General features: G+C 45.9%; 1 protein-coding gene across 1 annotated transcript in view; it reads right to left on the reverse strand.

Annotated features, from left to right (window-relative positions):
* Window positions 1–20,672, reverse strand: part of LOC139240809 (inhibin beta B chain-like) — a 37,884-nt gene extending 17,212 nt beyond the window's left edge. The window contains exons 1-2 of the mRNA XM_070869287.1: window positions 20,637–20,672; window positions 17,599–18,121 (exon numbers count right to left, since the gene is read on the reverse strand). Coding sequence (XP_070725388.1) covers window positions 17,599–18,121; window positions 20,637–20,672 — 559 coding nt within the window. The remainder of the gene's footprint in view (window positions 1–17,598; window positions 18,122–20,636) is intronic.
* Window positions 20,673–24,262: the final 3,590 nt, after the last annotated feature.

Consider the following 24,262-nt stretch of genomic DNA (forward strand, 5'->3'; position numbering starts at 1 on the left):
CCAGCCTGTAACTCACTCCCGGGTATCTGTTATTCTCTATATAACCCCCCGAACTCCTCGATTAGATTCCAGCCTGTAACTCACTCCCGGTTATCTGTTATTCTATATATAAACCCCCGAACCCCTCGATTAGATTCCAGTCTGTAACTCACTCCCGGCTATCTGTTATTCTATATATAAACCCCCCCCGAATCCCTCGATTAGATTCCAGCCTGTAATTCACTCCCGGTTATCTGTTATTCCATATATAAACCCCCAAACCCATCGATTAGATTCCAGCCTGTAACTCACTCCTGGGTATCTGTTATTCTATATATAAACCCCCCGAATCCCTCGATTACAGTCCAGCCTGTAACTCACTCCCGGTTATCTGTTAATCGATATATAAACCCCCCGAACCCCTCAATTAGATTCCAGTTTTTAACTCACTCCCGGGTATATGTTCCAGATATAAAACCCCCCAAACCCCTCGATTAGATTCCAGCCTGTAACTCACTCCCTGGTGTCTGTTATTCTATATATAAACCCCTCAATTAGATTCCAGCCTGTAACTCAATCCCGGGTATCTGTTATTCTATATATAAACCCCCGAACCCCTCAATTAGATTCCAGCCTGTAACTCACTCCCGGGTATCTGTTATTCTATATATAAACCCCCCGAACCCCTCGATTACAGTCCAGCCTGTAACTCACTCCCGGTTATCTGCTATCGATATATAAACCCCCCGAACCCCTTGAATAGATTCCAGCCTGTAACTCACTCCCAGGTATCTGTTATTCTATTTATAAACACCCCGAACCCCTCGATTAGATTCCAGTCTGTAACTCACTCCCGGGTATCTGTTATTCTGTATATAAACCCCCCCCCGAACCCCTCGATTAGATTCCAGCCTGTAACTCACTCCCGGGTATCTGTTCTATATATAAGCCCCCCCAAACCCCTCAATTAGATTCCAGCCTGTAACTCACTCCCTGGTAGCCGTTATTCTGGATATAACCCCCCCCCCCCCGAACCTCTCGATTAGATTCCAGCCTGTAGCTCACTCCTGGGTATCTGTTATTCCAGATATGAACTCCCCGAACCCCTCGATTAGATTCCAGTCTGTAATTCACTCCCGGGTATCTGTTATTCTATATATAAACCCCCGAACCCCTCGATTAGATTCCAGTCTGTAACTCAATCCCGGGTATCTGTTATTCTATATATAAACCCCCCGAATCCCTCGATTAGATTCCAGCCTGTAAATCATTCCCGGCCATCTGTTATTCTATATATAAACCCCCGAACCCCTCGATTAGATTCCAGCCTGTAACTCACTCCCGGCTATCTGTTATTCTATATATAAACCCCCGAACCCCTCGATTAGATTCCAGTCTGTAACTCACTCCCGGCTATCTGTTATTCTATATATAACCCCCCCTCCGAACCTCTCGATTAGATTCCAGCCTGTAACTCACTCCCGGGTATCTGTTATTCTATATATAAACCCCCGAACCCCTCGATTAGATTCCAGTCTGTAACTCAATCCCGGGTATCTGTTATTCTCTATATAAACCCCCCGAATCCCTCGATTAGATTCCAGCATGTAACTCACTCCCGGGTATTTGTTATTCTATATATAAACCCCCCGAACCCCTCGATTAGATTCCAGCCTGAAATTCACTCCCGGCTATCTGTTATTCTATTAATAAACCCCCCGAACCGCTCGATTAGATTCCAGCCTGTAACTCACTCCCGGGTATCTGTTATTCTATATATAAACCCCCTGAACCGCTCGATTAGATTCCAGCCTGTAACTCACTCCCGGTTATCTGTTATCTATATATAAACCCCCCGAACTCCTTGAATAGATTCCAGCCTGTAACTCACTCCCAGGTATCTGTTATTCTATTTATAAACACCCCGAACCCCTCGATTAGATTTCAGCCTGTAATTCACTCCCGGCTATCTGTTATTCTATATATAAACCCCTCCGAATCCCTCGATTAGATTCCAGCCTGTAACTCACTCCCGGGTATCTGTTATTCTATATATAAACCCCCGAACCCCTCGATTAGATTCCAGCCTGTAACTCACTCCCGGGTATCTGTTATTCTACATATAAACCCCCAGAACCCCTCGATTACAGTCCAGCCTGTAACTCACTCCCGGTTATCTGTTATCTATATATAAACCCCCCGAACCCCTTGAATAGATTCCAGCCTGTAACTCATTCCCAGGTATCTGTTATTCTATTTATAAACACCCCGAACCCCTCGATTAGATTTCAGCCTGTAATTCACTCCTGGCTATCTGTTATTCTATATATAAACCCCCCGAACCTCTCGATTAGATTCCAGCCTGTAACTCACTCCCGGGTATCTGTTATTCTCTATATAACCCCCCGAACCCCTCGATTCGATTCCAGCCTGTAACTCACTCCCGGGTATCTGTTATTCTCTATATAACCCCCCGAACTCCTCGATTAGATTCCAGCCTGTAACTCACTCCCGGTTATCTGTTATTCTATATATAAACTCCCCGAACCCCTCGATTAGATTCCAGTCTGTAACTCACTCCCGGGTATCTGTTATTCTGTATATAAACCCCCCCCCGAACCCCTCGATTAGATTCCAGCCTGTAACTCACTCCCGGGTATCTGTTCTATATATAAGCCCCCCCAAACCCCTCGATTAGATTCCAGCCTGTAACTCACTCCCTGGTAGCCGTTATTCTGTATATAACCCCCCCCCCCGAACCTCTCGATTAGATTCCAGCCTGTAGCTCACTCCTGGGTATCTGTTATTCCAGATATGAACTCCCCGAACCCCTCGATTAGATTCCAGTCTGTAATTCACTCCCGGGTATCTGTTATTCTATATATAAACCCCCGAACCCCTCGATTAGATTCCAGTCTGTAACTCAATCCCGGGTATCTGTTATTCTCTATATAAACCCCCCGAATCCCTCGATTAGATTCCAGCATGTAACTCACTCCCGGGTATTTGTTATTCTATATATAAACCCCCCGAACCCCTCGATTAGATTCCAGCCTGAAATTCACTCCCGGCTATCTGTTATTCTATTAATAAACCCCCCGAACCGCTCGATTAGATTCCAGCCTGTAACTCACTCCCGGGTATCTGTTATTCTATATATAAACCCCCTGAACCGCTCGATTAGATTCCAGCCTGTAACTCACTCCCGGTTATCTGTTATCTATATATAAACCCCCCGAACTCCTTGAATAGATTCCAGCCTGTAACTCACTCCCAGGTATCTGTTATTCTATTTATAAACACCCCGAACCCCTCGATTAGATTTCAGCCTGTAATTCACTCCCGGTTATCTGTTATTCTATATCTAAAGCCCCCCACCCCCGAACTCCTCGATTAGATTCCAGCCTGTAACTCACTCCCGGTTATCTGTTATTCTATATATAAACCCCCCCCCGAACCTCTCGATTAGATTCCAGCCTGTAACTCACTCCTGGGTATCTGTTATTCCAGATATAAACTCCCCGAACCCCTCGATTAGATTCCAGTCTGTAATTCACTCCCGGGTATCTGTTATTCTATATATAAACCCCCGAACCTCTCGATTAGATTCCAGCCTGTAACTAACTCCCGGGTATCTGTTCTATATATAAGCCCCCCCAAACCCCTCGATTAGATTCCAGCCTGTAACTCACTCCCTGGTAGCCGTTATTCTATATATAACCCCCCCTCCGAACCTCTCGATTAGATTCCAGCCTGTAACTCACTCCTGGGTATCTGTTATTCCAGATATAAACTCCCCGAACCCCTCGATTAGATTCCAGTCTGTAATTCACTCCCGGGTATCTGTTATTCTATATATAAACCCCCGAACCCCTCGATTAGATTCCAGCATGTAACTCACTCCCGGGTATCTGTTATTCTATATATAAATCCCCCGAACCCCTCGATTAGATTCTAGCCTGTAACTCACTCCCGGGTATCTGTTATTCTATATATAAACCCCCCGAACCCCTCGATTAGATTCCAGCCTGAAATTCACTCCCGGCTATCTGTTATTCTATTAATAAACCCCCCGAACCGCTCGATTAGATTCCAGCCTGGAACTCACTCCCGGGTATCTGTTATTCTATATATAAACTCCCGAACCCCTTGATTAGATTCCGGCCAGTAACTCATTCCCGGGTATCTGTTATTCTATATATAAACCCCTGAACCGCTCGATTAGATTCCAGCATGTAACTCACTCCCGGGGTATCTGTTATTCTCGATATAAACCCCCCGCCGATCCCCTCGATTAGATTCCAGCCTGTAACTCACTCCCGGGTATCTGTTATTCTATGTATAAACCCCCCGAATCCCTCGATTACAGTCCAGCATGTAACTCACTCCCGGGTATTTGTTATTCTATATATAAACCCCCCGAACCCCTCGATTAGATTCCAGCCTGAAATTCACTCCCGGCTATCTGTTATTCTATTAATAAACCCCCCGAACCACTCGATTAGATTCCAGCCTGTAACTCACTCCCGGGTATCTGTTATTCTATATATAAACCCCTCCGAATCCCTCGATTAGATTCCAGCCTGTAACTCACTCCCGGGTATCTGTTATTCTATATATAAACCCCCGAACCCCTCGATTAGATTCCAGCCTGTAACTCACTCCCGGATATCTGTTATTCTATATATAAACCCCCCGAACCCCTCGATTACAGTCCAGCCTGTAACTCACTCCCGGTTATCTGTTATCTATATATAAACCCCCCGAACCCCTTGAATAGATTCCAGCCTGTAACTCACTCCCAGGTATCTGTTATTCTATTTATAAACACCCCGAACCCCTCGATTAGATTTCAGCCTGTAATTCACTCCCGGCTATCTGTTATTCTATATATAAACCCCTCCGAATCCCTCGATTAGATTCCAGCCTGTAACTCACTCCCGGGTATCTGTTATTCTATATATAAACCCCCGAACCCCTCGATTAGATTCCAGCCTGTAACTCACTCCCGGGTATCTGTTATTCTATATATAAACCCCCCGAACCCCTCGATTACAGTCCAGCCTGTAACTCACTCCCGGTTATCTGTTATCTATATATAAACCCCCCGAACCCCTTGAATAGATTCCAGCCTGTAACTCATTCCCAGGTATCTGTTATTCTATTTATAAACACCCCGAACCCCTCGATTAGATTTCAGCCTGTAATTCACTCCCGGCTATCTGTTATTCTATATATAAACCCCCCGAACCTCTCGATTAGATTCCAGCCTGTAACTCACTCCCGGGTATCTGTTATTCTCTATATAACCCCCCGAACCCCTCGATTCAATTCCAGCCTGTAACTCACTCCCGGGTATCTGTTATTCTCTATATAACCCCCCGAACTCCTCGATTAGATTCCAGCCTGTAACTCACTCCCGGTTATCTGTTATTCTATATATAAACTCCCCGAACCCCTCGATTAGATTCCAGTCTGTAACTCACTCCCGGGTATCTGTTATTCTGTATATAAACCCCCCCCCGAACCCCTCGATTAGATTCCAGCCTGTAACTCACTCCCGGGTATCTGTTCTATATATAAGCCCGCCCAAACCCCTCGATTAGATTCCAGCCTGTAACTCACTCCCTGGTAGCCGTTATTCTGTATATAACCCCCCCCCCCCCGAACCTCTCGATTAGATTCCAGCCTGTAGCTCACTCCTGGGTATCTGTTATTCCAGATATGAACTCCCCGAACCCCTCGATTAGATTCCAGTCTGTAATTCACTCCCATTATCTGTTATTCTATATATAAACCCCCGAACCCCTCGATTAGATTCCAGTCTGTAACTCAATCCCGGGTATCTGTTATTCTATATATAAACCCCCCGAATCCCTCGATTAGATTCCAGCCTGTAAATCATTCCCGGCCATCTGTTATTCTATATATAAATCCCCCGAACCCCTCGATTAGATTCCAGCCTGTAACTCACTCCCGGCTATCTGTTATTCTATATATAAACCCCCGAACCCCTCGATTAGATTCCAGTCTGTAACTCACTCCCGGCTATCTGTTATTCTATATATAAACCCCCCCCGAATCCCTCGATTAGATTCCAGCCTGTAATTCACTCCCGGTTATCTGTTATTCCATATATAAACCCCCAAACCCATCGATTAGATTCCAGCCTGTAACTCACTCCTGGGTATCTGTTATTCTATATATAAACCCCCCGAATCCCTCGATTACAGTCCAGCCTGTAACTCACTCCCGGTTATCTGTTAATCGATATATAAACCCCCCGAACCCCTCAATTAGATTCCAGTCTTTAACTCACTCCCGGGTATATGTTCCAGATATAAAACCCCCCAAACCCCTCGATTAGATTCCAGCCTGTAACTCACTCCCTGGTGTCTGTTATTCTATATATAAACCCCTCAATTAGATTCCAGCCTGTAACTCAATCCCGGGTATCTGTTATTCTATATATAAACCCCAGAACCCCTCAATTAGATTCCAGCCTGTAACTCACTCCCGGGTATCTGTTATTCTATATATAAACCCCCCGAACCCCTCGATTACAGTCCAGCCTGTAACTCACTCCCGGTTATCTGTTATCGATATATAAACCCCCCGAACCCCTTGAATAGATTCCAGCCTGTAACTCACTCCCAGGTATCTGTTATTCTATTTATAAACACCCCGAACCCCTCGATTAGATTCCAGTCTGTAACTCACTCCCGGGTATCTGTTATTCTGTATATAAACCCCCCCCGAACCCCTCGATTAGATTCCAGCCTGTAACTCACTCCCGGGTATCTGTTCTATATATAAGGCCCCCAAACCCCTCGATTAGATTCCAGCCTGTAACTCACTCCCTGGTAGCCGTTATTCTGTATATAACCCCCCCCCCCCGAACCTCTCGATTAGATTCCAGCCTGTAGCTCACTCCTGGGTATCTGTTATTCCAGATATGAACTCCCCGAACCCCTCGATTAGATTCCAGTCTGTAATTCACTCCCGGGTATCTGTTATTCTATATATAAACCCCCGAACCCCTCGATTAGATTCCAGTCTGTAACTCAATCCCGGGTATCTGTTATTCTATATATAAACCCCCCGAATCCCTCGATTAGATTCCAGCCTGTAAATCATTCCCGGCCATCTGTTATTCTATATATAAATCCCCCGAACCCCTCGATTAGATTCCAGCCTGTAACTCACTCCCGGCTATCTGTTATTCTATATATAAACCCCCGAACCCCTCGATTAGATTCCAGTCTGTAACTCACTCCCGGCTATCTGTTATTCTATATATAACCCCCCCTCCGAACCTCTCGATTAGATTCCAGCCTGTAACTCACTCCCGGGTATCTGTTATTCTATATATAAACCCCCGAACCCCTCGATTAGATTCCAGTCTGTAACTCAATCCCGGGTATCTGTTATTCTCTATATAAACCCCCCGAATCCCTCGATTAGATTCCAGCATGTAACTCACTCCCGGGTATTTGTTATTCTATATATAAACCCCCCGAACCCCTCGATTAGATTCCAGCCTGAAATTCACTCCCGGCTATCTGTTATTCTATTAATAAACCCCCCGAACCGCTCGATTAGATTCCAGCCTGTAACTCACTCCCGGGTATCTGTTATTCTATATATAAACCCCTCCGAATCCCTCGATTAGATTCCAGCCTGTAACTCACTCCCGGTTATCTGTTATCTATATATAAACCCCCCGAACTCCTTGAATAGATTCCAGCCTGTAACTCACTCCCAGGTATCTGTTATTCTATATATAAACCCCCCGAACCCCTCGATTACAGTCCAGCCTGTAACTCACTCCCGGTTATCTGTTATCTATATATAAACCCCCCGAACCCCTTGAATAGATTCCAGCCTGTAACTCATTCCCAGGTATCTGTTATTCTATTTATAAACACCCCGAACCCCTCGATTAGATTTCAGCCTGTAATTCACTCCTGGCTATCTGTTATTCTATATATAAACCCCCCGAACCTCTCGATTAGATTCCAGCCTGTAACTCACTCCCGGGTATCTGTTATTCTCTATATAACCCCCCGAACCCCTCGATTCGATTCCAGCCTGTAACTCACTCCCGGGTATCTGTTATTCTCTATATAACCCCCCGAACTCCTCGATTAGATTCCAGCCTGTAACTCACTCCCGGTTATCTGTTATTCTATATATAAACTCCCCGAACCCCTCGATTAGATTCCAGTCTGTAACTCACTCCCGGGTATCTGTTATTCTGTATATAAACCCCCCCCCCGAACCCCTCGATTAGATTCCAGCCTGTAACTCACTCCCGGGTATCTGTTCTATATATAAGCCCCCCCAAACCCCTCGATTAGATTCCAGCCTGTAACTCACTCCCTGGTAGCCGTTATTCTGTATATAACCCCCCCCCCCAAACCTCTCGATTAGATTCCAGCCTGTAGCTCACTCCTGGGTATCTGTTATTCCAGATATGAACTCCCCGAACCCCTCGATTAGATTCCAGTCTGTAATTCACTCCCGGGTATCTGTTATTCTATATATAAACCCCCGAACCCCTCGATTAGATTCCAGTCTGTAACTCAATCCCGGGTATCTGTTATTCTATATATAAACCCCCCGAATCCCTCGATTAGATTCCAGCCTGTAAATCATTCCCGGCCATCTGTTATTCTATATATAAATTCCCCGAACCCCTCGATTAGATTCCAGCCTGTAACTCACTCCCGGCTATCTGTTATTCTATATATAAACCCCCGAACCCCTCGATTAGATTCCAGTCTGTAACTCACTCCCGGCTATCTGTTATTCTATATATAAACCCCCCCCGAATCCCTCGATTAGATTCCAGCCTGTAATTCACTCCCGGTTATCTGTTATTCCATATATAAACCCCCAAACCCATCGATTAGATTCCAGCCTGTAACTCACTCCTGGGTATCTGTTATTCTATGTATAAACCCCCCGAATCCCTCGATTACAGTCCAGCCTGTAACTCACTCCCGGTTATCTGTTAATCGATATATAAACCCCCCGAACCCCTCAATTAGATTCCAGTCTTTAACTCACTCCCGGGTATATGTTCCAGATATAAAACCCTCCAAACCCCTCGATTAGATTCCAGCCTGTAACTCACTCCCTGGTGTCTGTTATTCTATATATAAACCCCTCAATTAGATTCCAGCCTGTAATTCAATCCCGGGTATCTGTTATTCTATATATAAACCCCCGAACCCCTCAATTAGATTCCAGCCTGTAACTCACTCCCGGGTATCTGTTATTCTATATATAAACCCCCCGAACCCCTCGATTACAGTCCAGCCTGTAACTCACTCCCGGTTATCTGTTATCGATATATAAACCCCCCGAACCCCTTGAATAGATTCCAGCCTGTAACTCACTCCCAGGTATCTGTTATTCTATTTATAAACACCCCGAACCCCTCGATTAGATTCCAGCCTATAACTCACTCCCTGGTAGCCGTTATTCTATATATAACCCCCCCTCCGAACCTCTCGATTAGATTCCAGCCTGTAACTCACTCCCGGGTATCTGTTATTCTATATCTAAACCCCCGAACTCCTTGATTAGATTCCGGCCTTTAACTCATTCCCGGGTATCTGTTATTCTATATATAAACCCCCTGAACCGCTCGATTAGATTCCAGCATGTAACTCACTCCCGGGTATCTGTTATTCTCTATATAAACCCCCCCCCCCGATCCCCTCGATTAGATTCCAGCCTGTAACTCACTCCTGGGTATCTGTTATTCTATATCTAAACCCCCGAACTCCTTGATTAGATTCCGGCCTTTAACTCATTCCCGGGTATCTGTTATTCTATATATAAACCCCCTGAACCGCTCGATTAGATTCAAGCATGTAACTCACTCCCGGGTATCTGTTATTCTATTTATAAACCCCCGAACCCTTCGATTAGATTCCAGCATGTAACTCACTCCCGGGTATCTGTTATTCTCTATATAAACCCCCCCCCCGATCCCCTCGATTAGATTCCAGCCTGTAACTCACTCCTGGGTATCTGTTATTCTATATATAAACCCCCGAACTCCTTGATTAGATTCCGGCCTTTAACTCATTCCCGGGTATCTGTTATTCTATATATAAACCCCCTGAACCGCTCGATTAGATTCCAGCATGTAACTCACTCCCGGGTATCTGTTATTCTATTTATAAACCCCCGAACCCTTCGATTAGATTCCAGCCTGTAACTCACTCCCGGGTATCTGTTATTCTATATATAAACCCCCCGAACCCCTCGATTACAGTCCAGCCTGTAACTCACTCCCGGTTATCTGTTATCTATATATAAACCCCCCGAACCCCTTGAATAGATTCCAGCCTGTAACTCACTCCCAGGTATCTGTTATTCTATTTATAAACACCCCGAACCCCTCGATTAGATTTCAGCCTGTAATTCACTCCCGGCTATCTGTTATTCTATATATAAACCCCTCCGAATCCCTCGATTAGATTCCAGCCTGTAACTCACTCCCGGGTATCTGTTATTCTATATATAAACCCCCGAACCCCTCGATTAGATTCCAGCCTGTAACTCACTCCCGGGTATCTGTTATTCTATATATAAACCCCCCGAACCCCTCGATTACAGTCCAGCCTGTAACTCACTCCCGGTTATCTGTTATCTATATATAAACCCCCCGAACCCCTTGAATAGATTCCAGCCTGTAACTCACTCCCAGGTATCTGTTATTCTATTTATAAACACCCCGAACCCCTCGATTAGATTTCAGCCTGTAATTCACTCCCGGCTATCTGTTATTCTATATCCAAAGCCCCCCCCCCGAACTCCTCGATTCGATTCCAGCCTGTAACTCACTCCCGGGTATCTGTTATTCTCTGTATAAACCCCCCCCCGATCCCCTCGATTAGATTCCAGCCTGTAACTCACTCCCGGGTATCTGTTATTCTATATCTAAACCCACCCAAACCCCTCAATTAGATTCCAGCCTGGAACTCACTCCCGGGTATCTGTTATTCTATATATAAACCCCCGAACCCCTTGATTAGATTCCGGCCTTCAACTCATTCCCGGGTATCTGTTATTCTATATATAAACCCCCTGAACCGCTCGATTAGATTCCAGTCTGTAACTCACTCCCGGGTATCTGTTATTCTATATATAAACCCCCGAACCCCTCGATTAGATTCCAGCCTGGAACTCACTCCCGGGTATCTGTTATTCCATATATAAACCCCCCCGAACCCCTCGATTAGATTCCAGCCTGTAACTCACTCCCGGGTATCTGTTATTCTATATATAAACCCCCCGAACCCCTCGATTAGATTCCAGCCTGTAACTCACTCCCGGCTATCTGTTATTCTATATATAAACCCCCGAACCCCTCGATTACAGTCCAGCCTGTAACTCACTCCCGGTTATCTGTTATCTATATATAAACCCCCCGAACCCCTTGAATAGATTCCAGCCTGTAACTCACTCCCGGGTATCTGTTATTCTATATATAAACCCCCGAACCCCTCGATTAGATTCCAGTCTGTAACTCAATCCCGGGTATCTGTTATTCTCTATATAAACCCCCCGAATCCCTCGATTAGATTCCAGCATGTAACTCACTCCCGGGTATCTGTTATTCTATATCTAAACCCACCCAAACCCCTCAATTAGATTCCAGCCTGGAACTCACTCCCGGGTATCTGTTATTCTATATATAAACCCCCGAACCCCTTGATTAGATTCCGGCCTTCAACTCATTCCCGGGTATCTGTTATTCTATATATAAACCCCCTGAACCGCTCGATTAGATTCCAGTCTGTAACTCACTCCCGGGTATCTGTTATTCTATATATAAACCCCCGAACCCCTCGATTAGATTCCAGCCTGGAACTCACTCCCGGGTATCTGTTATTCCATATATAAACCCCCCCGAACCCCTCGATTAGATTCCAGCCTGTAACTCACTCCCGGGTATCTGTTATTCTATATATAAACCCCCCGAACCCCTCGATTAGATTCCAGCCTGTAACTCACTCCCGGCTATCTGTTATTCTATATATAAACCCCCGAACCCCTCGATTACAGTCCAGCCTGTAACTCACTCCCGGTTATCTGTTATCTATATATAAACCCCCCGAACCCCTTGAATAGATTCCAGCCTGTAACTCACTCCCGGGTATCTGTTATTCTATATATAAACCCCCGAACCCCTCGATTAGATTCCAGTCTGTAACTCAATCCCGGGTATCTGTTATTCTCTATATAAACCCCCCGAATCCCTCGATTAGATTCCAGCATGTAACTCACTCCCGGGTATTTGTTATTCTATATATAAACCCCCCGAACCCCTCGATTAGATTCCAGCCTGAAATTCACTCCCGGCTATCTGTTATTCTATTAATAAACCCCCCGAACCGCTCGATTAGATTCCAGCCTGTAACTCACTCCCGGGTATCTGTTATTCTATATATAAACCCCTCCGAATCCCTCGATTAGATTCCAGCCTGTAACTCACTCCCGGTTATCTGTTATCTATATATAAACCCCCCGAACTCCTTGAATAGATTCCAGCCTGTAACTCACTCCCAGGTATCTGTTATTCTATATATAAACCCCCCGAACCCCTCGATTACAGTCCAGCCTGTAACTCACTCCCGGTTATCTGTTATCTATATATAAACCCCCCGAACCCCTTGAATAGATTCCAGCCTGTAACTCATTCCCAGGTATCTGTTATTCTATTTATAAACACCCCGAACCCCTCGATTAGATTTCAGCCTGTAATTCACTCCTGGCTATCTGTTATTCTATATATAAACCCCCCGAACCTCTCGATTAGATTCCAGCCTGTAACTCACTCCCGGGTATCTGTTATTCTCTATATAACCCCCCGAACCCCTCGATTCGATTCCAGCCTGTAACTCACTCCCGGGTATCTGTTATTCTCTATATAACCCCCCGAACTCCTCGATTAGATTCCAGCCTGTAACTCACTCCCGGTTATCTGTTATTCTATATATAAACTCCCCGAACCCCTCGATTAGATTCCAGTCTGTAACTCACTCCCGGGTATCTGTTATTCTGTATATAAACCCCCCCCCCGAACCCCTCGATTAGATTCCAGCCTGTAACTCACTCCCGGGTATCTGTTCTATATATAAGCCCCCCCAAACCCCTCGATTAGATTCCAGCCTGTAACTCACTCCCTGGTAGCCGTTATTCTGTATATAACCCCCCCCCCCAAACCTCTCGATTAGATTCCAGCCTGTAGCTCACTCCTGGGTATCTGTTATTCCAGATATGAACTCCCCGAACCCCTCGATTAGATTCCAGTCTGTAATTCACTCCCGGGTATCTGTTATTCTATATATAAACCCCCGAACCCCTCGATTAGATTCCAGTCTGTAACTCAATCCCGGGTATCTGTTATTCTATATATAAACCCCCCGAATCCCTCGATTAGATTCCAGCCTGTAAATCATTCCCGGCCATCTGTTATTCTATATATAAATTCCCCGAACCCCTCGATTAGATTCCAGCCTGTAACTCACTCCCGGCTATCTGTTATTCTATATATAAACCCCCGAACCCCTCGATTAGATTCCAGTCTGTAACTCACTCCCGGCTATCTGTTATTCTATATATAAACCCCCCCCGAATCCCTCGATTAGATTCCAGCCTGTAATTCACTCCCGGTTATCTGTTATTCCATATATAAACCCCCAAACCCATCGATTAGATTCCAGCCTGTAACTCACTCCTGGGTATCTGTTATTCTATGTATAAACCCCCCGAATCCCTCGATTACAGTCCAGCCTGTAACTCACTCCCGGTTATCTGTTAATCGATATATAAACCCCCCGAACCCCTCAATTAGATTCCAGTCTTTAACTCACTCCCGGGTATATGTTCCAGATATAAAACCCTCCAAACCCCTCGATTAGATTCCAGCCTGTAACTCACTCCCTGGTGTCTGTTATTCTATATATAAACCCCTCAATTAGATTCCAGCCTGTAATTCAATCCCGGGTATCTGTTATTCTATATATAAACCCCCGAACCCCTCAATTAGATTCCAGCCTGTAACTCACTCCCGGGTATCTGTTATTCTATATATAAACCCCCCGAACCCCTCGATTACAGTCCAGCCTGTAACTCACTCCCGGTTATCTGTTATCGATATATAAACCCCCCGAACCCCTTGAATAGATTCCAGCCTGTAACTCACTCCCAGGTATCTGTTATTCTATTTATAAACACCCCGAACCCCTCGATTAGATTCCAGCCTATAACTCACTCCCTGGTAGCCGTTATTCTATATATAACCCCCCCTCCGAACCTCTCGATTAGATTCCAGCCTGTAACTCACTCCCGGGTATCTGTTATTCTATATCTAAACCCCCGAACTCCTTGATTAGATTCCGGCCTTTAACTCATTCCCGGGTATCTGTTATTCTATATATAAACCCCCTGAACCGCTCGATTAGATTCCAGCATGTAACTCACTCCCGGGTATCTGTTATTCTCTATATAAACCCCCCCCCCCGATCCCCTCGATTAGATTCCAGCCTGTAACTCACTCCTGGGTATCTGTTATTCTATATCTAAACCCCCGAACTCCTTGATTAGATTCCGGCCTTTAACTCATTCCCGGGTATCTGTTATTCTATATATAAACCCCCTGAACCGCTCGATTAGATTCAAGCATGTAACTCACTCCCGGGTATCTGTTATTCTATTTATAAACCCCCGAACCCTTCGATTAGATTCCAGCATGTAACTCACTCCCGGGTATCTGTTATTCTCTATATAAACCCCCCCCCCGATCCCCTCGATTAGATTCCAGCCTGTAACTCACTCCTGGGTATCTGTTATTCTATATATAAACCCCCGAACTCCTTGATTAGATTCCGGCCTTTAACTCATTCCCGGGTATCTGTTATTCTATATATAAACCCCCTGAACCGCTCGATTAGATTCCAGCATGTAACTCACTCCCGGGTATCTGTTATTCTATTTATAAACCCCCGAACCCTTCGATTAGATTCCAGCCTGTAACTCACTCCCGGGTATCTGTTATTCTATATATAAACCCCCCGAACCCCTCGATTACAGTCCAGCCTGTAACTCACTCCCGGTTATCTGTTATCTATATATAAACCCCCCGAACCCCTTGAATAGATTCCAGCCTGTAACTCACTCCCAGGTATCTGTTATTCTATTTATAAACACCCCGAACCCCTCGATTAGATTTCAGCCTGTAATTCACTCCCGGCTATCTGTTATTCTATATATAAACCCCTCCGAATCCCTCGATTAGATTCCAGCCTGTAACTCACTCCCGGGTATCTGTTATTCTATATATAAACCCCCGAACCCCTCGATTAGATTCCAGCCTGTAACTCACTCCCGGGTATCTGTTATTCTATATATAAACCCCCCGAACCCCTCGATTACAGTCCAGCCTGTAACTCACTCCCGGTTATCTGTTATCTATATATAAACCCCCCGAACCCCTTGAATAGATTCCAGCCTGTAACTCACTCCCAGGTATCTGTTATTCTATTTATAAACACCCCGAACCCCTCGATTAGATTTCAGCCTGTAATTCACTCCCGGCTATCTGTTATTCTATATCCAAAGCCCCCCCCCCGAACTCCTCGATTCGATTCCAGCCTGTAACTCACTCCCGGGTATCTGTTATTCTCTGTATAAACCCCCCCCCGATCCCCTCGATTAGATTCCAGCCTGTAACTCACTCCCGGGTATCTGTTATTCTATATCTAAACCCACCCAAACCCCTCAATTAGATTCCAGCCTGGAACTCACTCCCGGGTATCTGTTATTCTATATATAAACCCCCGAACCCCTTGATTAGATTCCGGCCTTCAACTCATTCCCGGGTATCTGTTATTCTATATATAAACCCCCTGAACCGCTCGATTAGATTCCAGTCTGTAACTCACTCCCGGGTATCTGTTATTCTATATATAAACCCCCGAACCCCTCGATTAGATTCCAGCCTGGAACTCACTCCCGGGTATCTGTTATTCCATATATAAACCCCCCCGAACCCCTCGATTAGATTCCAGCCTGTAACTCACTCCCGGGTATCTGTTATTCTATATATAAACCCCCCGAACCCCTCGATTAGATTCCAGCCTGTAACTCACTCCCGGGTATCTGTTATTCCATATATAAACCCCCCCGAACCCCTCGATTAGATTCCAGCCTGTAACTCACTCCCGGGTACCTGTTATTCCATATATAAACCCCCCCGAACCCCTCGATTAGATTCCAGCCTGTAACTCACTCATGGGTACCTGTTACTTTGGCTATAAATCACATGAATAGTGAGATGATATCTTTTACATTCAATGAAGTGTTGTTAAATGCAAAACAAGTCTTTGAGACGGAAGAGAAATCTGAGTTTTTTTGAGGCAGCTTTAGTTACTGGAGGAAACATGAAGATTTTGTTTCGAGATCAGAAGAGACAGTGCGGCCAGAAGTGCTGATACATGAAGAATGACTAAAGGTGGAGCTCTCAAAGATAAGCGACGGAATCCGTTGTTTAGATTTGTAAGGGACATGAAGAAACTGTGGGGGTGAAATTCAGCTTCAGCAGGGGCAGCAAAGGAGACGTAACGGATCTGCTCGCTGTTCTAACCCACCTCATTTTCACTCTGGTTTGTAGTAAAACACTTTGACTGGAAATTGCGTGGCGCCCCGTTTGGGGCGATAACTTTTGCAGGAGCACCAAAGTCTCGCCGGGTGCTACACAATTGATCCCGCCGGGAACTTGCGGTTTAGCGCTCCAAGAGGGAGGTGGAGCACTAAATCAGGTGCTACCACTTCCCTTCGGGCGCTAAAGGGAGCGAGAGGGACGGTATCGGCAGAGCGCTGACCAATGTTCTGTGCAGTGCCGCCGGTTTCACAGGCTCCTTCCCTCATTTAAAGGGAAGGGCCAGGGCTGGGGTCATTGGAGGCTAAGGCCGGGAATGGTCATCGACATGCGATACGCGCAGAGCAGCCCCGAGCGCTCAGAGAGGGAGCAGGGCTGATCAATCACGGGGCTGGGAAATCAAAATACAGCACACTGGGAACATTATTAAATGTTGGCCTACCTGACCCCCACTGCCTTTAATTAGCGCTCCCCAAGCGGCCAACCGAGGTCACAACGCCTCCTGCAGCTGCCGTTGTTGATGTCCGGCGATGCTGCAGGGGGCGGGAGCGAATATCACGTCTGGGGCGGTAACGGGGCGCTGCGCACCGGATGATGTCATGATCTCCGGAGCACAGGAGATCGAGGCGGTAAGTGTTAGCGCCCGCGCAAAACCGCCAGGGAAGTTCGCAGGCATCGGTAATTTCACTGCGCCCGGTCGGTAACCCCTTTACGGCACATTATCGCCCCCTGCAGGCGCTAACGAGAGGCGCAAAGGAGGCCATTTACGCCCCCTCTGACTAGAAAGAAAGAAAAGAAAGACTTGCATTTATATAGCGCCTTTCACGACCACCGGATGTCTCAAAGCACTTTTACAGTCAATGAAGTCCTTTTGGGATGTAGTCACTGTTGCAACGTGGGACAAAATAGGTAACACGTTATTTACTACGACAAACCTGATTGTGCAAAGGTGATGATTTCATAGCTCTTATCTTCCAGTCCCTGGCTGTGCCCCAACGTCTGAAAGGTTCTTGGGCTGTCTGGAGCGCTGGCCTTCATCGAGTTGTCTGTGTGAAATTTTCTCAGGACGGACACTTGAGTTTTCCTGAGGGTTGCATTGGTGGTTTTCGGTCTTGCCTTCATGTGCATTTGTTTCAGGATGTAGCTCTTTATCAACTGGAGGACTTTGTCGTCCGTCCCTACCTCAAAACTGGAGGAGCCACAGAAACTGCAGGCTGCGTCCGCCGACAATGGCAGAGTCAGAGTCCTTATCCACAAGTAAAGGAAACCGCAGAGGCTCAAAATCACCCTGTTGTTCATCCTGCTGAGATCTTCACTTTCCAGAAACGCCTGCTGAACCCGGCAGGTGGGGAAACCAGCTGCAGGTTCTAAGACATAATCCGCGCAGGCCCCTTTATAGCAAGTCTTCCGCCGGTCCCACTTGGCACATATCCTTGCCCAGGTAAAAGGGAGCCGGGGCTGCCACAGATCTCAGATCATTTCAGATTGACATGTGCAGGAAGATCAGCAAAATATCGTGTGCGCCAAACCATTACATCATCTCACGGGGGGAGCTGGGGGGTCAGAGGGAGGCCGGAGTGATTGCATGGTGATCTTGTTTGTTAATTGAGTCAGCAGACAGTGGTAATTCAGGGCAAAAGCCAAACATTACTGGAACTTGGGCATGACACAACCTTTGCTATCTCTGCTCTGCAAAATGTTGGCATTTAAGTTTGATTTTGATTATTTACACTCTGGGTTAACACGTGACAAAATGGGGCTTGAAACGAGAACTAGCCCCCCGCCCCCCCCCCCCCCCACTGTCATGTATGTAACCAACATACTACTGCAACCCTTATACAATTGTAACCCTCAGGTAACCACTACATACTGTACATACTTACTAGAAATGCACACCTTGACCACAGGGAGGCGTACTTGTGGGAGACACTCCTCACCTGGAGACTCAGGTATATAAGGGGAGGTCCCTCACAGGGCCAGCACTCCTTGGTCCCGGTAATAAAGGTGAAGGTCACAGAGTGACTGTGTCTGCAGTACATGCCTCGTGAGATTATGTTTAAGAGTTAAGGACTCGACACCCACCGACCCCTGCCTGACGATATTGTTTGCCGTTGTTAAGATTTGAAGTGCGGTTCATTTTTCTTTTCCCGTGCACGCACATCGTTGGCTGCAGCGCGACGCACTTTGCCAGGTTTGTCAGCGGACTGGGCACCGGTTCCGTCACAGCCCCGACCGAATTCATGAGAAAATAACCCGAGTGCTGCACCTCCAGCAGCAAAAGCCTCCTTGAAGATCATAGCATCTCACAGTACAGAAGGAGGCCTTTCAGCCTGTTTTGTCTGCAATACTCTCATGAATGACTCCACGAGTATTGTACTTGAGCTGTTGTGACCTTAGTCCCATTTATTGTAACTCCAGGGTGAGCCACAAGCATGGTGGGCAGCCTTTTGTACTGGGTCCTGCACACCTATGCAGGTGACCCTCAGGTCTCCCACCGCAGTGCCCTCTGGTGGCACACCTTATGTGACTATATATACATGGTCGACCGACATGACATGGTCCGTCGTGCCTGTGCTAGCTCTTTCAAAGAGCTGTCCAATTAGTCCCATAGCCCTGCAATTTTCTCCCCTTCCCCAAGTATTTATTCAATTCCCTTTTGAAAGTTACCATTCAGGCAGAGCGCGTTCCAGACCACAACTCGCTGCATTAAAAAAAAACATTATTTTCTTCTCATCTCGCCTCTGGTTCTTTTGCCAATCACCTTAAACTTGTGTCCTCTGGTTACCGACCCTTCTGCCACTGGAAACAGCTTCTCCCTATTTACTCTATCAAAACCATTCATGATTTTGAACAGCTCTATTAAATCTCCCCTTAACCGTTTCTGTTCCAAGGAAAACAATCCTAGCTTCTCTAATCTCGCCACATAATTGAAGTCCCTCGTCTGTGGTACCATTCTAGTACATCTCCTCTGCACCCTCTCTGAGGCTTTGACATCCTAGGGGGCATAATCTTAGAATAAGGGGCCGCCCATTTAAAACTGAGATGAGGAGGAATTTCTTCTCTCAGAGGGTTGTGAACATAAGAACATAAGAATTAGGAACAGGAGTGGGCCATCTAGCCCCTCGAGCCTGCTCCGCCATTCAACAAGATCATGGCTGATCTGGCCGTGGACTCAGCTCCACTTACCCGCCCGCTCCCCATAACCCTTAATTCCCTTATTGGTTAAAAATCTATCTATCTGTGACTTGAATACATTCAATGAGCTAGCCTCAACTGCTTCATTGGGCAGAGAATTCCACAGATTCACAACCCTCTGGGAGAAGAAATTCCCTCTCAACTCGGTTTTAAATTGGCTCCCCAGTATTTTGAGGCTGTGCCCCCTAGTTCTAGTCTCCCCGACCAGTGGAAACAACCTCTCTGCCTCTATCTTGTCTATCCCCTTCATTATTTTAAATGTGTCTATAAGATCACCCCTCATCCAGAGAATTTTGGTAGATTATAACGAATGCATCTGCTATAACTTCCGCCATCTCTTTTAATACCCTGGAATGCATTTCATCAGGCTTATGTACTCCATCCCTCTCGCAATGAAGGCAATGGAGTACAAATGGATCTGTGGAATTCGCTGGCTCAGAGAGCTGTGGAAGCTGGGACATTGAATAACTTTAAGACAGAGATAGACAGTTTCTTAAACGATAAGGGGATAAGAGGTTATTGGGAGCGGGCGGGGAAGTGGAGCTGAGTCCATGATCGGATCAGCCATGATCGTATTAAATGGCGGAGCAGGCTCAAGGGGCCATGTGGCCTACTCCTGCTCCTATTTCTTATGTTCTTATGTTCCTAAAGTGTGGTGCCCAGAATTGGCTTGAACTGAGGCCTAACCAGTGATAAATTGCCTTGTTTTTGTATGCTGTGCTTCTGTTGATAATCTGGAAGCTCCTCCTCTGTCTCAGTGGGCAAATGCGCCACCCACTGTGGCCGTGCAGTCTCGGAAGATCTCAAGGTCCATCGGTGATCTGTGCTCGGTTAATTGATCTCTGCTGTTGCATTGGCAGGGGTTCTCGAATTAGACTCAGCACCCCTGGACTAGGGGAAAGGAGAAGTCAAACAGGTTTGCCAGTCCTGATGGGAGAGACATCAGTTGGGGATGGTGCGCTGAGTGGAGTGGTCTAGAGATTGATGCCGGGGCCTTTCAAGTTTCTGATTCACATAAATGACCTGGAATCAGAAATCCAAATTAAGTTGTTCAAATCTCTGAATGACACTAAACTAGGGGGACAGTCGAGGGTAATGAAGTGGTCAAGAAACTATAAAAGAATCCAGACAATATTTGCAACTAGGAAGAACCATGGCAGATGAAACTCAGTACAGGCAAGCACGAGGTCTGACACATTGGAAGAAAAATGAGGGACATACTTAACGACCATTGTCAAACCAGCTCGGATTGAGGCTGAAAGGGATCTGGGAACCATTAAAGTGCAGCATCAACAACAACAACCTGCATTTATATAGCGCCTTTAACGTAGTAAAACGTCTCAAGGCGCTTCACGGGAATGTTATCCAACACAATTTGACACCGAGCCACACAAGGAGAAATTAGCGCAGGTGACCAAAAAGAGGTAGGTTTTAAGGAGCGTCCTGAAGGAGGAAAGAGAGGTAGAGAGGTGGAGAGGTTTAGGGAAGGAATTCCAGAGCTTGGGGCCCAGGCAGCTGAAGACACGGCCATCAATTGCTGAGCGATTATAATCAGGGATGCTCATGAGGGCAGAATTAGAGGAGCGCAGACATCTCGGGCGGGGGGAGCGGTTGGAGGAGGTTACAGACATAGAGGGGGGTGAGGCCATGGAGGGATTTGAAAACAAGAATGAACATTTTAAAATCGAGTCATTGCTTAGCCGGGAGCCAATGTAGGTCAGTGAGTTTTGGATGAGTTTAAGTTTATGGAGGGTGGAAGATGGGAGGCCAGCCAGGAGTGTGTTGGAATAGTCAAGTCTAGAGGTAACAAAGGCATGGATGAGGGTTTCAGCAGCAGAAGAGCTGAGGCAGAGGTGGAGCAATCAACAAATCAAACAGAATGCTGAGCTGTATAGCCAAATTAGTCCAGTTTAGTCTGATCTCTTCATGGTGCACATTGAACACCTTCTGCAGTTCTGGTCACCAAGGTTCAAGCAAAACACTCTGAAGCAGTGCAAAGAAGGCCCATGAGGCTGCTTACCTTGGGTTAGACAACTGAGTTTTGAGGAATGATCAGAAAAACTTGGACAGAAGCCTTGAAATGTAGTTGTTAGCCGTGGCTCAGTGGGTAGCACCCTCGCCTCTGACTCAGAAGGTCGTGGGTTCAAGTCCCACTTTAGAGCACATAATCTGGGCTGACACTCCACTCCAGTGCAGTGTTGAGGGAGTGCTGCACTGTCGGAGGTGCCGTCTTTCAGATGTGACATTAAACTAAGGCTCCATCTGCTCTCTCGGGTGGCTGTAAAAGATCCCATGGCACTATTTCGAAGAAGAGCAGAATGGCCTGGCCAATCTGTGTTTGGTTCCCCCAATGTAAAGGAGACCGCTTTGTGAGCAGCGAATACAGAATGCTAAATTAAAAGATGTACAAGTAAATCACTGTTTCACCTGAAAAACGAAAAAAAAAAGTAATCTCATTGCTGTTTGTGGGAGCTTGCTGTGCGTAAATTAGATGCTGCATTTCCTGCAGTAATACAGTGACGACACTTTAAAAGTACTTCATTGGCATAATTGAAGGTGATAAGGATAAACATAGATGATCAAATGTGTTGTGTGGAACACAATGTTTCATAAACTGTTTGGACCTTGGATGACTCATGTGGACTGTAGGTGGGCAGAGGTCAGCAGTGTGGGCCGTACCCTGGAGATTCAATCATTGTGCAAATTGTATAAGGTCTTGATTGTTCAAGTGACTTTGGGACATCCTTGGGACACAGGAGTAGGCCATTCGGCCCTTCGAGCCTGCACCGCCATTCAATAAGATCATGGCTGATCATTCCTTCAGTACCCCTTTCTTGCTTTCTCTCCATACCCCTTGATCCCCTTAACCGTAAGGGCCATATCTAACTCCCTCTTGAATATATCCAATGAACTGGCATCAACAACTCTCTGCGGTAGGGAATTCCATAGGTTAACAACTCTCTGAGTGAAGAAGTTTCTCCTCATCTCAGTCCTAAACGGTCTGCCCCTTATCCTAAGGCTATATCCCCTGGTTCTGGACTTCCCCAACATCGGGAACATTCTTCCCGCATCTAACCTGTCCAGTCACGTCAGAATCTTATATGTTTCTATGAGATCCCCTCTCATCCTTCTAAACTCCAGTGAATAAAGGCCCAGTTGATCCAGTCTCTCCTCATATGACAGCACAGCCATGCCTGGAATCAGTCTGGTGAACCTTTGCTGCAGTCCCTCAATAGCAAGAACGTCCTTCCTCAGATTAGGAGACCAAAACTGAACACAATATTCCAGGTGGGGCCTCACCAAGGCCCTGTACAACTGCAGTAAGACCTCCCTGCTCCTATACTCAAATCCCCTCGCTATGAAGGCCAACATACCATTTGCCTTCTTCACCGCCTGCTGTACCTGCATGCCAACTTTCAATGACTGATGAACCATGACACCCAGGTCTCGCTGCACCTCCCCTTTTCCTAATCTTCAGATAATATTCTGCCTTCGTGTTTTTGCCCCCAAAGTGGATAACCTCACATTTATCCACATTATACTGCATCTGCCATGTATTTGCCCACTCGCCTAACCTGTCCAAGTCACCGTGCAGCCTCTTAGTGTCCTCCTCACAGATCACACCACAAGTCTTTTGCAAGTCTTTTTTTGGTGTTATCCAGTGACCCCTGGTGGAAAGTGTGTATGTGGGGACATTAGGTGAACACAGGATCAAGCTAGGTAAATACCTACTGACACTCACCATGTACATGAAGAATGGCCATGGCATAAGGTGCCACATAGGAGCTGTGGCGCCATATTCCAGCATGACCTCGTGCATTCAGTTGTGGAGTGGAACAAAAAATCTATTTGTGGTAAAATCACGCTGCGTGATGTCAGGATAACAATTCGTATGAGATCTCTTTCTCTGCTATTTTGATGGTGGCATCGATTTGATTATTTAAATGGCATAACACTTGCGTTAAACTAAAGATAGAGATAAAACTAAACTGTATCCTTGAATATTTTTATATCAACACACGAATGCTTAACTCTTACAGAAGACATTGATCATATGAACAAATGAATCATTTGTACACAGATAGGCAATTATTGAAAGAATCGCCGCTTTAATCTATACTTTAATTCCGGATTAACAAAGCTATCTTTTTCCCACAATGCAGTGCATATGTGAAATAGCCTGACATTACAAGCAGTCAATACTTTGACAACGAACTCTTTTTGAAAAGGAGTTGGGTAATTGCCATTTTAAGAATGTAATTGAAAGTGATGAGGATAAACATAGATAATCAAATATATTGTGCTGAACACAGTATTTCACAAGCTGCTGGGTCATTGGATGAGTAATGTGGAGGTGGGCAAAGTGTGAGCTGTGCATTGGAATTGATAACCTGCAGATCCACT

This window comes from Pristiophorus japonicus, chromosome X (assembly GCF_044704955.1).
Source record: "Pristiophorus japonicus isolate sPriJap1 chromosome X, sPriJap1.hap1, whole genome shotgun sequence".
NCBI classification, from domain to species: Eukaryota; Metazoa; Chordata; class Chondrichthyes; family Pristiophoridae; genus Pristiophorus; species Pristiophorus japonicus.